The sequence below is a fragment of the Sylvia atricapilla genome, chromosome W (assembly GCF_009819655.1).
Source record: "Sylvia atricapilla isolate bSylAtr1 chromosome W, bSylAtr1.pri, whole genome shotgun sequence".
Lineage (NCBI taxonomy): Eukaryota > Metazoa > Chordata > Aves > Passeriformes > Sylviidae > Sylvia > Sylvia atricapilla.
Window position 1 is genome coordinate 12,676,508 of NC_089173.1, and position 14,577 is coordinate 12,691,084.

Sequence of the window (14,577 nt, forward strand, 5' to 3'; positions counted from 1 at the left end):
CAGAACTCTCATAGAGGCAAAACTGTCATTATTAAGTCTAGTTCTGAGGACTACCCTCAAGATGCATTGGAAATATCAAGAAATCTGTGAATCTCTAACTCCATCTGCAATCACTTTGGCATTTAAGAAAAGAAAACTTTGAAGGCACCCCTTTCTCAACAGGTTGTGGTTATAACTTACTAAACATCAGTACTGAGTTGTCAAGAGAAGTAAAGAAGGTACATCAAATGAGCTCTGTATTTAGAGGAAATGTGACAAGTTATGATTCAGTCATCTATTTATATGTTCTCAACTTACAATTTGACATTTTGGATGATGATGAAAAGCAGCATTTTGAGCCCATGGAAGTTCAAGAGAGAAAAGTGGTCATATATGAATTGTTTTGGTTGTTTAATCATAGAGCCCTCAGCATGAGGGCTCTGAAAGGTGAGTTTTCGTTGATCTAGCTACACTGGTTTAAGGCATCACATCTTACCATCTCCCTTGCTCCTATAGTAGGGGTAGCAGAAGAAAATCTTTGCTGGCTTCTTAGCTGGCTTGTTCAGTCTGGTTAGGTTAATGCAAACCATCTTCACTAGTGCTGTAATCTGATGCACTAGAAAATGAAACACACTTGTAGAAATGTGAATGTGTGTTCCTTTCTGATACAGGTGATAACCTCAGTTAAAGGGACAGGGAAGATAACTGGTAACAGTAATGTCTTAAAAGCTAGATCCACTATTGTAGCACTGCGTGGCTACAGTGATCATCATGTCCAGGGAGGTACAAGCTCTGGCAGAGAAACAGATGAAACAAGTCTCTGTTTTGTTAAGAACGAGAGTCCATTTTATTTTCCCCCCACCCAACCCCAAGCTGGGGAGGGAGAAGAAGGCAAAGAGAGACCAGGGGCAGGGTAGTGGGGTTTTATCAGAGATTGCAGGGGAGGAGTCTTAGGGTTTGAGTCAAGGGAGGAGATAACATAAGGAGAGTAAGATCAGAATTCAACTTCTTCAAAATGGGAGGATTCCACACACCATCAGAGCTTTACAGGACTTTTTCAGTGTGACTGACATTTCTGGATTAAAATGAAAAACCTGACTGACTTTTTCATAACAACACAAGTTTCTCAATTTGTGTTTCAAAATTTCAACAGTTTTAATTGAAAAATAAAGTAGTGATATGTGTGTGTATGTATGTATATTAATGTATATGAGTTTTAAAAAAAAAATCAAATTTGAAATCTCTCCATTTGGAGGCTTCTACTTCATGGTCATTCCTAAGACCTGCTATGAAGCTCAGTGAGGTCAAAGCCCTCTTAGTCACAGGGAGAAAAATATTTTTTTTGTTATTGTATGAAGGTTTCAAAAAAACCCACATTTGTTTTAATAAGTAGTGTAAGGAAGTTAATCTATAGAAGCTCTCATATGAATCCAACAGTTTTTGTTGTTGGACAGAAAAACGAAAAACCACCATCCTAAAAAGTTGCACTTTCAATTCATCAAATTTGTTTTGGTTCTGTCCTGGTTTAGAGCAAATTTGGGAGGAAACCTCCGAATGGGGTTCCTCTGGGGAGCAAACCCAAATGACCCCTCCCCCCAGCTGGTCCGGGAAAAGAACTTCTTCGGAGAAAAGTGGAAAAAACTATTTATTTGACAAACAAAATGCCCACAAGCATAAGGAATGAATAATATATAAAACCTCTTGCCACTCTGAAGAGAGATGGCAAAACTGAGAGAAGTTCTTGCCATGAGTTAGCTCAGCTCTCTCAGTATCTTATCAGTCCCAGTCCCTTTGGTGCTGGAAAATGCCGAGGTCCAGGTCCCAGTGGGCCTTGGGTGCAAGATCCTGGTCCTCCTCTGGGTTTTTCAGTCCAGAGCAGATTTAAACAGTCCCAAGAAAAAGGAGAAAAAACAGTCCAGGAAGCTTCTTTGTCTCAGCTAGCTAGACTAACTAAAAGCAAAATAAAACCTCTCTCTGGCTGCTGTCCCTGCATCCGACAAACAACACCGTCCTGAGGAAGAAGAAAAAAATGCAGAGGAGTGAACACTGTTTTTCAAACCAAACTGCGTGCTTCTTCTTTCCCTGCTTCGCCCTCAGAACCAGTCTTAAAGGTACAGAACACACAGCACACACAGAATGGACGATTTGGGATACAAGCATCATAGTCACCCTAGGACAGGTTCACATGTCTATCAAAGTTGGCATGTGTTCCTACTTTGGAAAGTTCCTTATTTGCAGTTGACCAGTTTCTGCGTGGAGTTTATTGTATTTGTTTTTACTGTCTTCCAGACATTAAATGCTATACATAATTTTTGAGTTTTAGAAAGTTAGAATTATAGAAATAGATTTGAGAATTAAAATGATGGAAAAAAAACCCAAACCTGTTCACATTATTGGAGTTGACTATCTTACTAGTTACTGTGTTCTAATGTTAATTTTGGAGATGATCCTTAAAATTTTTAATTCTTCTGAATTACAATCTTCTACAAGTATAGAGGAAATTAGAAGTCATAGTTATAATTCTGGTTTACAATTTGAGAGCTTGGGGGTATTTTTGTTGAGTTTCATTCCTTCTTCCTTGATTGCATCCTCCTTACTTTTCCCCTGCTCCCAAAAGGAGAGTTGGCTCATTGCATCTGGTGAAAAGGCACCACAAATCTAAGCACAAAATAAGTGATTTTTCTTATACTGTATTTGTGGTCTAGACATTTAGATAGAATTTTCAACCGGTGTTTGGTCATTATTTAGACTTAAAATCATATTCCCTGATTACAGAGAAAATATCTTTTTTTATTGACCAACTACAAAATGAGAATATAAGCCTTAGTGCAGGTAGGGCTTTTGAGTTTCATGGTAGAAATTAATTTTAGTTTAGAGTATCATGTTGGTAATATAAATAGGTTGCATTTTAAATTAATAGATATTTTCATGTGCTTCTTATTTCTGTGAATTCTACATGATTACAGGAGGGTGTGATTGGCTCACTTTCTATTTTTCTGTATTCTACTTTTAATGATTTTTTGTAAAATGTAAACTGAAAGGATTATTGTAGAGTCAAGCTCTTGATGCTACATAAAATTATCACTGAATTTTTTATTTCATCCATTAAAAGCATTGTGGTTGCAAGGGGAAAATCCTGAAGCTTTTAAGTGTTTAGTGCCCCCCCCCCCCCCCCCTTATTCATATGTGATATGGTATAGACTCCAACTCTTGATATAGTCCTTGTTTCAAGGAGAAGCATGGAGTGTTGGACTTATTTTAATAATTTTTGTTCACTGTTCATGTGTTCCCTGGCTACAATATATGTGAAGCCCAACTGAATCAAGTAGGTAGAAGCTCTGTCTTAATCATTGCAGATCCTTGCACAGTTAATGTATAATGAACCAGGCTTAATCTGCAAAAGAGAATCTTTTATAGTAGTATTCCTCAAAACTTGCTTCAATTGTAAATGATATTTTTTGGCCATTATTGCAGCTTCTTTATTAAATGGTTCTCTTGTGAATTGTACAGGAATTGATTTCATATGTTTTGAAGATGTTTTTTAATGATTAATTGGCACATGTAGATTAATAATGAACATATTTAAAAGTATTAGAGAAGTTCTATTCTTGCTTTTAAATTCAATGGGTTTTGTTGTTTGTGTACACATAGATGCAGAGGAGGATTAATTGGTGGGGGTGGAGGGGAATGGACATTTTTGCTTGGACTCTTTACTATTTCTAATATATAGCATTTGTGATTTTTCTCTTTTAATTTGTAGATAAGCCTCTGAAGAAGCGAAAACAAGAAAACAAACCACAGGAGGTTGGAGGTGCTACTGGAGGAAATAGAGCAGCTTCTCAGGAGACAGGTTCTGCAGGAAATGGGGCAAGGCCAGCGCTGATGGTTAGTATTGATCTGCAGCAAGCAGGAAGAGCAGACTCTCAGGAAACAGTAACTCAGGATTTGGACATCATCAAAAAACCTGAAGATACTAAACAGTATAATGACGTGTTTGTGTGTGTTTCCCAAGAAGACACTGTTGGAGTTCTTAAATTTAAACCTGAAAATCACCCTGAGATTTTTAGAAAAATATCGGACTTTGGGGGTCAAAAAACAGATATCCAGCAAAATGAAAACAGACAAATGGAATTTCAGCAAAATGTGAGTAGGCGGTTGGAAAGTAAACAGAATGAGAAGAAACAGGTAGAAGCTAAACGTGAAAGCAAGCACGAAAGCAGACAAATGGAAGTGAAACAAAGTGAGAACAGACAAACAGAATCAAAACAAAACCAGAGCAGGCAAATGGAGATGAAACAAAATGAGGGAAAACAAAATAATGGCAAACAGGAAATAAGGCAGAGGCCTGAAACACCGAAACAGAAGAATGAAGGCAGGCCTGAAATGCCAAAACATAGACATGATAACAGGAGGGACTCAAGTAAACCATTATCAGAAAAGAAAATAGAAATATCTAGGCATAAACTAGATGTGAAATCTGATCCTTCAAGGATAAAATCTGAAAGTAGACCTGATCCAACAAAACAGAGGCCTGATGGGCGCTCAGTTTCTGATACACCAAGGCGTGACCATGATAGTCTCAAACAAAGATCAGAGGACAGGGAGGAGTCAGAGAGATACAGAGGAGATCCATCCAAGATCAGAAGACCTGAATATTTGCGATCCTCAAACAAAAATGAACATGATTCTAAACATGGTATTAAATCTGATGGTTCAAAACCTGAGAAATTTGCAAGGAAACATAGCCATGAGTCTGATGAATCAAGGGCAAGGTTTTGTTCTGGGGATCAGAAATCACGACCTGACAGTCCTCACATTAAACAGGAAGGTAGAGGAGATTCTAGTAAATCAAGACCTGATAAACCTGGCTTTAAATCACAAAATAGCAAGGATGAACAAAGGACAGATGGTAATAAGAGTAAAGTAAATAGTAATAAAGCACATGCTGATAATAAAGCAGAGTTTCCCAGTTATTTGTTGGGGGCAAGATCTGGAGCATTGAAACATTTTGTCATTCCAAAAATCAAGCGTGATAAAGATGTCAATGTCACTCAGGAATCAAGGAAAACTGAATTTAAAGGTGAACAGGGCAAAGAAGAGAAGACTGGGCTAGTTGAAGATCTAAATAAAGGAGCTAAGCCTGTAGTTGTCCTTCAAAAACTTTCATTGGATGATGTGCAGAAATTTATTAAGGATAGAGAAGATAAATCAAGGGGCACTTGTTTTAAACCTAGCAAGAACAAGTCATCCAAATCTAATAAAGGTAAGTTGGTTTTTTTTTAATGTTAATTGCATTATATCCTGTATGCTCCTGTTCTTTTAAATTTGCTACTCCTATAGTTAGAAATTAAACACAAATGTTTGATAGTTTATACTCTTGCTTATATGGTGATTTTGGGGAACAAAGTGAAATTTGTCTATGGGATTGTGGTTATTGGAAATCTTGCTACAGTGTAACAATTTTATTCCAATGCAATTTCCTAATGTGGGAACACTTAAATAATCTTAAAATGTACTTCAGTTACATGAGCTTAATCTGGTAATTTATCTAGTTAAACATAACTACAATATGAATGATTAGGTGTGCCTGTATAACGGAATGGTACTACTGTAACTAAATTGTTGTAGCTGAAGTGTTGTGAAATATTATGTATAGAAACCCTAAGATTCTTTTATGTTTTTATTTGGAAATGAAATGTGTTTTTTCTAGGAGATATTTTTACATTATGAGATAAGAAGGCAGTTACAAAGCCCTATCTGCCTCTTACACTAAATACAGCTCTGTTGGGAAGCCTCCATACTTTATGCTGTGTGACAATAAGAATATTAAAAAGTTCTGTCTTTAGGAGAATTCAGATAGTGTTGTCTCTATGGTCCAGTGTATGCAGAAAGAGGAAAGAAACGTAAACAGTAGACTGGCATTATCAAATTAGTCATATATACAGGAATTTATTCATTAAAAATCGTAGGTTTGATATTTGTTTGTCTCTTCTACAGATTTAATGCTTATTTATTCTTGGTGCTATAATTTTAGTTTCTTTTGTTTCAGACTGAATTAGATAATTTCACATTGTGAAATCAATGTTACTAACTGGTCAGAGTTATTTTTTATTGTTTAGCATTTAGAGCATTTAGATTTCTTTTGTAGTTATGTTTATAGAGCTGTTATGTCTCAAAAATAGGCAGATAAAGTGTCAGAGGAGAGGATTTTAACTGTATACAGGATGATTTATGCATGCAGTTCTGAGTATATCATTGCTCATTAATTTGAGAATAAAATGTTTTCTTACAAAGTTTATCTGGTAAGAACTGATTTAGAAATCTTTGTGAATGTATAGCTATGTTTATGTGCATGTGTACTGAGTTGATATCTGTATGATTAATTTATTTTGCTATGTCTATTATTTACTAACTTGATTGTATTGACCCTTAAAGACTTAACAATTCAGCATGAGTATTGCTTATTTATAAAATGTTAGCCTTCTTGTTAAACATTTTCTCTTTATCCAGGAAATATGAGCATTTCCCCTCTCCCTTTTTGATATTCAGAACAGGCAAAGTTTCCAGTTTAAAAATAATAGATATCTAGAGTCAGACAGGAAATTTTTACATCCTTGCTATCAGTTTAGTCTAAAGATTTTGGGTGAAAGTTTTATGTTCATTATAAGGCATATGGAAAACTTTCTGATGGAGTTCAGCTCCTAAGGATAGACTTTGAAATCACACGATTCTATGTGCAGAAAATTGGTAAATTTAGAGCCCTCTGAGCTATATACAGTGTATGTATGCTTTCTAAACTGTTTCTCAAGTAGGCTTTTTTGTAGTCTGTATTGTATGTGGTTGTTTATATAGTATATATTAGTAATATGTAAGGGTTTTATTGAATTTAATCCAGTTGGCATGACTCTACTAGCAGTGTCACACATGAGCAATGCATTGATTTTTAAATTCAGGTTTATAGCTTTTATGCAGTGTTTTTGTGTATTTTGTGTTTTATGAAGTCATATATTTCCTACATATTTGGAAATAACTTGGGACATAGTTTCCAGGGGAAAAAAAAAAGTTTGAATCTGGTATCAGTCTCTTTGCTATTGTATCTAGAATAAGATTCTTACAATGATACTGGAAATAAGTTTCATGGAAAGAATAACTATGTTTCTCTTACAAATCAAGTTTTGAGTGTTCATCCATGCAGATTTTGGAGAAAGTGTCTGAACTTCAGATTTTTCATGTGTATTTTTAGTTTTACATTTTTTTTCACAACTTCCTGGTAGCCTACTTTCTAGGATATAATTAAGTGAATTCCAGTGTTCGTAATTTAGGGTTCATAATTGATAAAGATCTCTCTTAATAAGCCAAGGTCTATTTGTCCATAACAGATATAGAAAATATTCATGTCATTTCCACAATGTCCTCACTCCAATTCAGAGAAATAGCATCCAGTTTTACTACATGCCATTTTTACTTATAACTGTTTACTTATAACACTAGAAGATGTAATTTTCATAATCATTCTTTATTTAGTTCATCATGTATTTCTTAATAGATTGTAGCAAACTTTTTCTAGGGCTGCTTTTTTGCATCATTATTCCACTTCTTGCATCCCTCTTATTCCATGTAGCTTAGTATATTTTGCTTTATCTTTCCTTCTTTCACCTTCATGTATTTTTTGTCATTTGTTTCTCCTTTCTCATCCTTCCCCAAGAAAATATGTTCTCCTGGCTTTGTCACATACGACATCATTGCTGTGATTTATCTGAAATCCAGTTTAAACTAAGATTAGTTCAGGTAGTTCAAAAACCATTTAGATAGTTATTCTGTCTTAAGGGACTAATGTCCACTGATTATAAAACTCAGTAAAATCAACTTATTTTAAGGTAAAATCAATGCTATGTATACTGAACATCTAAATAACTTGTTACATTGTTTCAGTAAACTTTAAATTTTAAAATCATCCTGTTATTGTGTTCATGGATAAGCCTTGCATTGTACTGTAAAAAAACCAAGTAGCATTTAAAGCAAATTTTATATACAGGTTTGAAAGTTTGTTAGGTTATTATAAGATTGGGATAGCTGTAGTATGCAATTTTTAAGAATGAACCATCCCAACAGTCCTTTTTGGCATTTGCAAGAAATAAGCAACATATTTTACTCTCTCTTGATCTTTGAGCATTTTTCTGAAAGATGCACTCTAGCTCAGAGGAAAGTTATAGAAGTTTTTTTTCACAGTATTTTTTTTAAGAGGTCTTATGCTGAATTTTCATGGCCTGTTTTTTGCAGGTCAGAATGAATTATAGCACTTTTTTTTGCTTCTGGTTTTAACATCTGTGAATGCCTTTTGTCCTGGTTTTAATGTAAATGTATGTTTTTGAGGAATGCATTAAATTTCTCCCTTCAAGTTTGTGCCTGCAATGGAGAGATCATGTTTGCTATGCTTTCATTACAGAGCTTCAACGAATACCTTCTCTGCTGCTTCTTATAATTATACTGATCAACTATCTTGAGATTAAGCGTGTTATCAGTTTTACAGTTCGTAAGATCATTTAGGTTAGAAAAGACCTCTAAGATCATCAAGTCCAACCATTAACCCATCACTGCCAGGTCCACCACTAAACCATGTCTCTAAGCACCACTTCTATACCTCTTTTAAATCCCTCCGGGGATGGTGGTGACTCTACCACTGCCCTGGACAGCCTTTTCCAGTGCTTGATAACAGTTTCAGTGAAGAAATTTTTCCAAATATGCAATCTAAACCTTCCCTAGACCAACTTGAGGCCATTTCTTCTTGTCCTATCACTGGCTACCTGGGAGAAGAGCCCGACCCCCACCTGGCTCCACCCTCCTTTCAGGGAGTTGTACAGAGTGAGAACTCCCCCCCCCCCCCCCCCCCCCCCCCCCGAGCCTCCTTTTCTCCAGGCTAAACACTCCCAGCTCCATCAGCCTCTTCTTGTGCTCCAGACCCAGCTCCATTGCCCTTCTCTGGACTCATTCCAGCACTTCAATGTCTTTCTTGCAGTGAGGGGCCCAGAAGTGGACACAGCACTCAAGGTGTGGCCTCACCAGTGCCGAGTACAGAGGGACAATCACTTCCCTGGTCCTGCTGGTCACACCATTTCTGATCCAAGCCAGGATGCCATTGGCCTTCTTGCCCACCTGGGCACACACTGGATCATGTTCAGCTGCTGTTGTTCAGCACCACCAGGTGCTTTTCCTTTTGGGCAGCTTTCCAGCCACTCTGTCCCAGCCTGGAACTGCATGGGCTTGTTGTGACCCAGGGGCAGGACCTGGCACTTGCCCTTGTTGAACCTCATACAATTGGCCTTCTCCCATTACTCCAGCCTGTCCAGATTCCTCTGCAGAGCCTTCCTACCCTCCAGCAGATCAACACTCCCACCCAACTTGGTGCCCTCTGCAAACTTACTGAGGGTGCACTTGATCCCCTTGTCCAGGTCATCAATTAAGATGTTAAAAAGGACTGGCCCCAGTACTGAGTCCTGGGGAACCCCACTGGTGACTGGCTGTCAACTGGATATGACTCCATTCCCCATCACTCTCTGGGCCTGGCCATCCAGACAGTTTTTTACCCATTGAATAGAGCATCTTTCGAAGCCATGGGCTGCCAGCTTTTCCAGGAGAGTGCTGTGAGAGACAGTGTCAAAAAGGCTTTACTAAGGTCCAGGTAGACACATCCACAGAGAATGAGAGAAATAAGAGAATGAGAGAAAAATTTAAGTCCTGTAAGGAGATGTCTGAGTTGGCTTATAATATATTTAAAGGATTAGCTTCCTAAAATAAGCACCACATATGTAATTGTAAATTTTACTTCTGGGACAAATGAGTGTGTGTTTTTAAGACTTGTGCAGAGACACCATTTGAGTCTTGAAATATTACCTAAAAAGGCTTTGTTGTTAAAAAAAAAAAAAGTAATAATTTTACTGCAGAATAATCTGAAATATGAGTGAAGATTTGCTGTTTCTTCAAAGGTCCTCTTCATATTTTTACAAGTGCAGCTAAAAATTTTACTGCTACTTAATCATCTTTATGTCACAGGGTTGGAACAGTGCTTTTAGATATTTCTGTGTTCTATGCTTGTGTGTTTGGGTTTTTTTAAAATTCCAGATTACTTTTTCAGAGCCTATAATAACTATAATTTGTAGTCAGTGGCAGGCTGTAGCAGTACAAAGTTCCATGGCATTTGTGTAATATGATGGTCCATCTTTGAGTTCTAGTACTGCTGAAAAGCCCCACTTGTGAAGCAGAATAACCAGTTAGGCCTCATTTTTTAGACAGGAGTGACAAGAAAGACTCAGTGAGCAAACTTCTGATGTTTCTCACAGTCCTCTGGGCATCACAGCTGAGCTACTCACCAATACTTTTGTTGCAGCTGAAAACTAGATAAAAAAGGAGTGTAAATAAATTTTAAACATTTGCTTAAATCCTTCATGTATACAACTTCTACAAAGACAAAATTGACAAAACTTTGAGAAAAATATCTTATGGGTATTAACTCATCAAGAAAACTTAAGAGTTCAACTCAAATTTATTTCCAAAATAACAATCTCTTGATGCTGAAAGAGGCATACTGTTGTACTTACTGAAATCAGTAGGGCAAGCAGCTGTGCTGCTAGGAAATAACTGGAATAAAAGCAAATTTCCTGGAACTCAGATTGCTTACTACAGATTGTCCTTTTGTAAAGATAACTGTTGGGAAAGTCCTAATTCCACAAATCTGAAATTTGGAATCACTCTTAGAGTTCCTGGTAGCAACTGAATTTGCATTTGGGAGGGCCAGAGTAATAACTCACTAGGCACCTTGCATGTGCATATACTACCACATGGATCAAAGCATGTTAAAACTTTCTCTGAAGTTCTCTAGTAAATTATGCCACATTTCAGAGAAGTAAAGGATATATTTAATGGTTTACAGCTGAAGTCTTTAAAGCTTCCCTTAAACTCTAAATTTAGCTGAATTTGTAGAATAAACATCACTTTCATGAGAATTATACAGTTTTCCTGATTTTCCTCTTTTCTGAGATGTTGATGACTACCTCTTTTCAACTTAACTAATCTAAAAGAGAAGCTGACTGTTCCTTGTGACATCAAAACTATTTAAAGATATGTTGGGTTTTCAAAGGATCCATTTTAATATACTCTGTTCACTTAACTCTAACTTTTTTTCTCCTTTCTGGAATGAATAAGTTCATGGTTTGAAAAATATTTGAGGCATAAATATATATTTATTTATATATGTGTATATATGTGTGTGTGTGTGTGTGTAAATAACATCAGTTAAATCCAATAGTCTGGAAAGATCTTAGTTTTCTACCATAGATTGTTCCTACTTGCAAGGATTTTTTAAGTATGGTGAATCTCTTCTATTCCAAAAAGTGTGCTGGGATGTATGGGCATTGTACATACTTTCTGGGGCCTTTGGCTTTAATGTTAGTTTTTCAGAAGTAGATGTTGGATAAGCTACTCTTGGTAGATGATGGATAAACTGATATCAGGTAGACAGAAAGAATTCAGCAGCTGCACACTGGAGTTCTTTATAGTGTTGATCTGTTACCAGTACAATAGGAGACATTTTCAGCAGACTGCTTTTCCTGGAAGTTGCTTGAGTTATTTCCTATTTTTGTCTTTGCCACTAAGGTAAATATTTTGATTCTTGCTCTCATGGTTGTTCTTAAGTCTTCTTTTGATACTAAGAGTGAAATTCTTGCACATATACTTCTTAGCAGCAACAGTAAACTTGACCAAATCTAATAATTTAATTGTTCTTTGGTTCATCTGAAATAACATTGTTTTGTTTGCAGATTTAGGAGTGCATTGTTTAGCTAGTTCACTTTTGAAAAAATATTTTGGTACATGTAAGTGATAGAAATTTATTACCTAATTTGTCAGAGCAATTTATTCAAAGTCTGAAACTGCCTTTGGTTCATGGGTATGGATGATCGATCAGGTTCCTCTTATTTTTGGGAAAAGCTGAAGTTATTTTGCATAATTTATTTTTGCAACAATGCATTGCAATATGTAAAAATGTGGGCCAGCAATTTGTTTGATATTACAATATGCAGTGCTGATTTGTTCATGTGCATAAGTATCTAAATATGAATTGTATTTCTTGGCATATGTGCAGGGATATGTGATCAAAATTTTTGGTTTGAATTTTCTTCTAGACAAAGGGTAAATTTGGCAAAATACAAATAAGGGAAACCTTCACATTTGCTTCTGGTAAATTAACTTTTCTGTTACTCAACATTTTCAACCATTTTCAGTGGCTGTTTGTGTGTAGGAAAATTTAAACTATTTACTTGAAATTGGCAATTTATTTTTGCTTCATGGTAATATTGCCAATGAACAGAAAAGAAAAAGACAAGACCTTTTTTATTCTTCAAATTACCAAATTGTTGTTTGCATCAAATAAAGGTTGCTTAAATATGCTTATTGTTGAATTATCTTTTGAGTATTTCCTGTAGTATTTTATATTAAAAGCTAAAATATCAGCAATTTGTTGTTCTTGTTGTTAATGTAATTAAGTTACTTTGAAGAAGTAGAACAAGAGTACCTTCATGGGATATTTTCAGTGATAAAGTATGAGAATCTTTCCATGATAGAGCAAGGTAAAAGCAGATGATGTGCTTATAGTCACAAAACATATATAAATCATGGAATTTGTTTTGCTTGTTCTCTGCAAAGATCTTGGTTGTATTATATTGATTTATATAAGAGTTTGATGAGAAGAAAAATTGAGGTTTGATTTGATTATATTTAATGAAGATCTTTTTTCTTAGGTGAGACCGCATGGCTCAGTTTTTATATTAATCAGAATACACAGTTGGGAAAATGCGTGTCATAAATTTCAGATTACAAGCATTAATAGTAGATTCATAAAAGTGAGGTTCTTTGTGCAGCACTGCATTTATTTCAATTGTTGATCTTGCTCCATTTTACTCTGAGTACTGCTATATTTTTTATGAAGTATCTTGCAAAACTACTCTAGCCTTCTTTTATCAATTTTTATAAAGATGAGAAGTCAGAGAATAGCAATAAGGTATAAAATAACTCATGACTATAGTTGCTGCAGAAATCAGATAGCTTGAGGAAATCATTGATATGGATGTAAAGTGAGTTCTCATGCTTCTTGGCATCTTTGGAGAATATGTATTCGGTATATTCCTTGATCTTTGGATCCTTCAGGATGCTCGTTGAAAATCTCTTCTCTCCTTTAAAAAATTCTTTCTTCTAAGAGTACTTTGTGCAATTGAAAAATCCTTTTTGAATCAGTGCTGCTTAGCCATGGGCAATGATGATATCTACTACATGATGGAATTACTCCGTTTCTGTGTCCTGATTCTTCTCTGACCCACCAACCTGACTGTGTCCCATTTCCTGAAGTCAGAGCTAAGGACTGGAATATAACCAGAGAGCTTGAACCTCTCCTTTTGCTTATCTCGAGGCTTAGAGCTTTCCCTTTGTGCCAATATTAGGGTAGATGAGGAAAAATTGTTTTGAAAGATGTGTTCAAGCAGGTTCTATGAAATTATATAGGACATACTTCCGAACAGTACTTCTCTCTCTCCTGCCAGGAGATGCTCCTGCCATACCTTCCACACCTTCCACAAACCTTAAGGCAGAGAATGGGAAAGAGAAAAGTAAATGCATGACTACTCAGATTATTTTCATCAGTGTTCATCTTGATGGTGTGTTTCAGCTGATGTTATGGTATTGAGATAAAAGTGTAACTTCTGTCCTATGCGCAGATGTACATTCCTCATGCCTTAAATTCCATTTTGATAAAAGGATAGTGTTTTTCCTTCTGCTCTTAAAACTCTCCAGGACACAGGATTATTTGGAGTAGTGTGATGCTGGTGAGCAGGGGACTCTGATCACCACGGACTGAGATGTAAAGATGTAATGGAGCATTTTAAGGGAGAGCACAATGGAAAGGATGTAATTAAATTTGCATTCTAAGGGATAGCTGAAAGTTTTCAGCTTTAGCCAGTAAGCTATTCATCAATCACAGATAGTCATGTGGCCCTTTGCACTGTACTGACTGAGTGCTATACTGTAACAGTACTTAACTATTTTTAAAGGGTGTTTATTTTCCAAACATCTTTATAAAGTAGGGAAGTACTTTTATCCCCTCTTTTTTCCTTTAGTCCTTAGTCTAAAATAGAACCTTATCTTCACAAGTGGTTGTAATAGAATTAAGCTGTCAATCTGTGCTGTTGTAGTTACAATGATATGGCTATCCAACAACAAGAAGGTGGCACTCGTTATGGAGTAAGAGTATATTTTATTTGATTTAGCAGAGTTTGAAGGTTGGTTGAGCTAATTTAGAAAAAAACTGCTTTCCTTTCTGTATATATGTCTGGCACGGGACGTTTTTTCAGTTTAGTTATAGTGATGACCCAAAATGACTTGAAAGAGTTAGACAGTAACCTAGTCATCCATAAGGGATGTAGACCTAAAACCACTGGAACATCCTCTATCAAATGCTCAGAGAGGGCATGTAAGGTGAGCTTGGTACCTGGGGAAGAACAGCAAGACTGGATATACTAGGCACTGGCAAAATAAGAAGAGTCCAGTAAGCATTTA

At 36.1% G+C, this 14,577-nt stretch overlaps 1 protein-coding gene across 1 annotated transcript in view; it reads left to right on the top strand.

Annotated features, from left to right (window-relative positions):
- The window catches only part of LOC136373303 (nipped-B-like protein), a 182,364-nt gene that overhangs the window by 113,879 nt on the left and 53,908 nt on the right, over nucleotides 1-14,577 (top strand). The window contains 1 exon segment of the mRNA XM_066338198.1: nucleotides 3,740-5,242. Within this exon segment, the coding sequence (XP_066194295.1) occupies nucleotides 3,740-5,242 (1,503 nt within the window).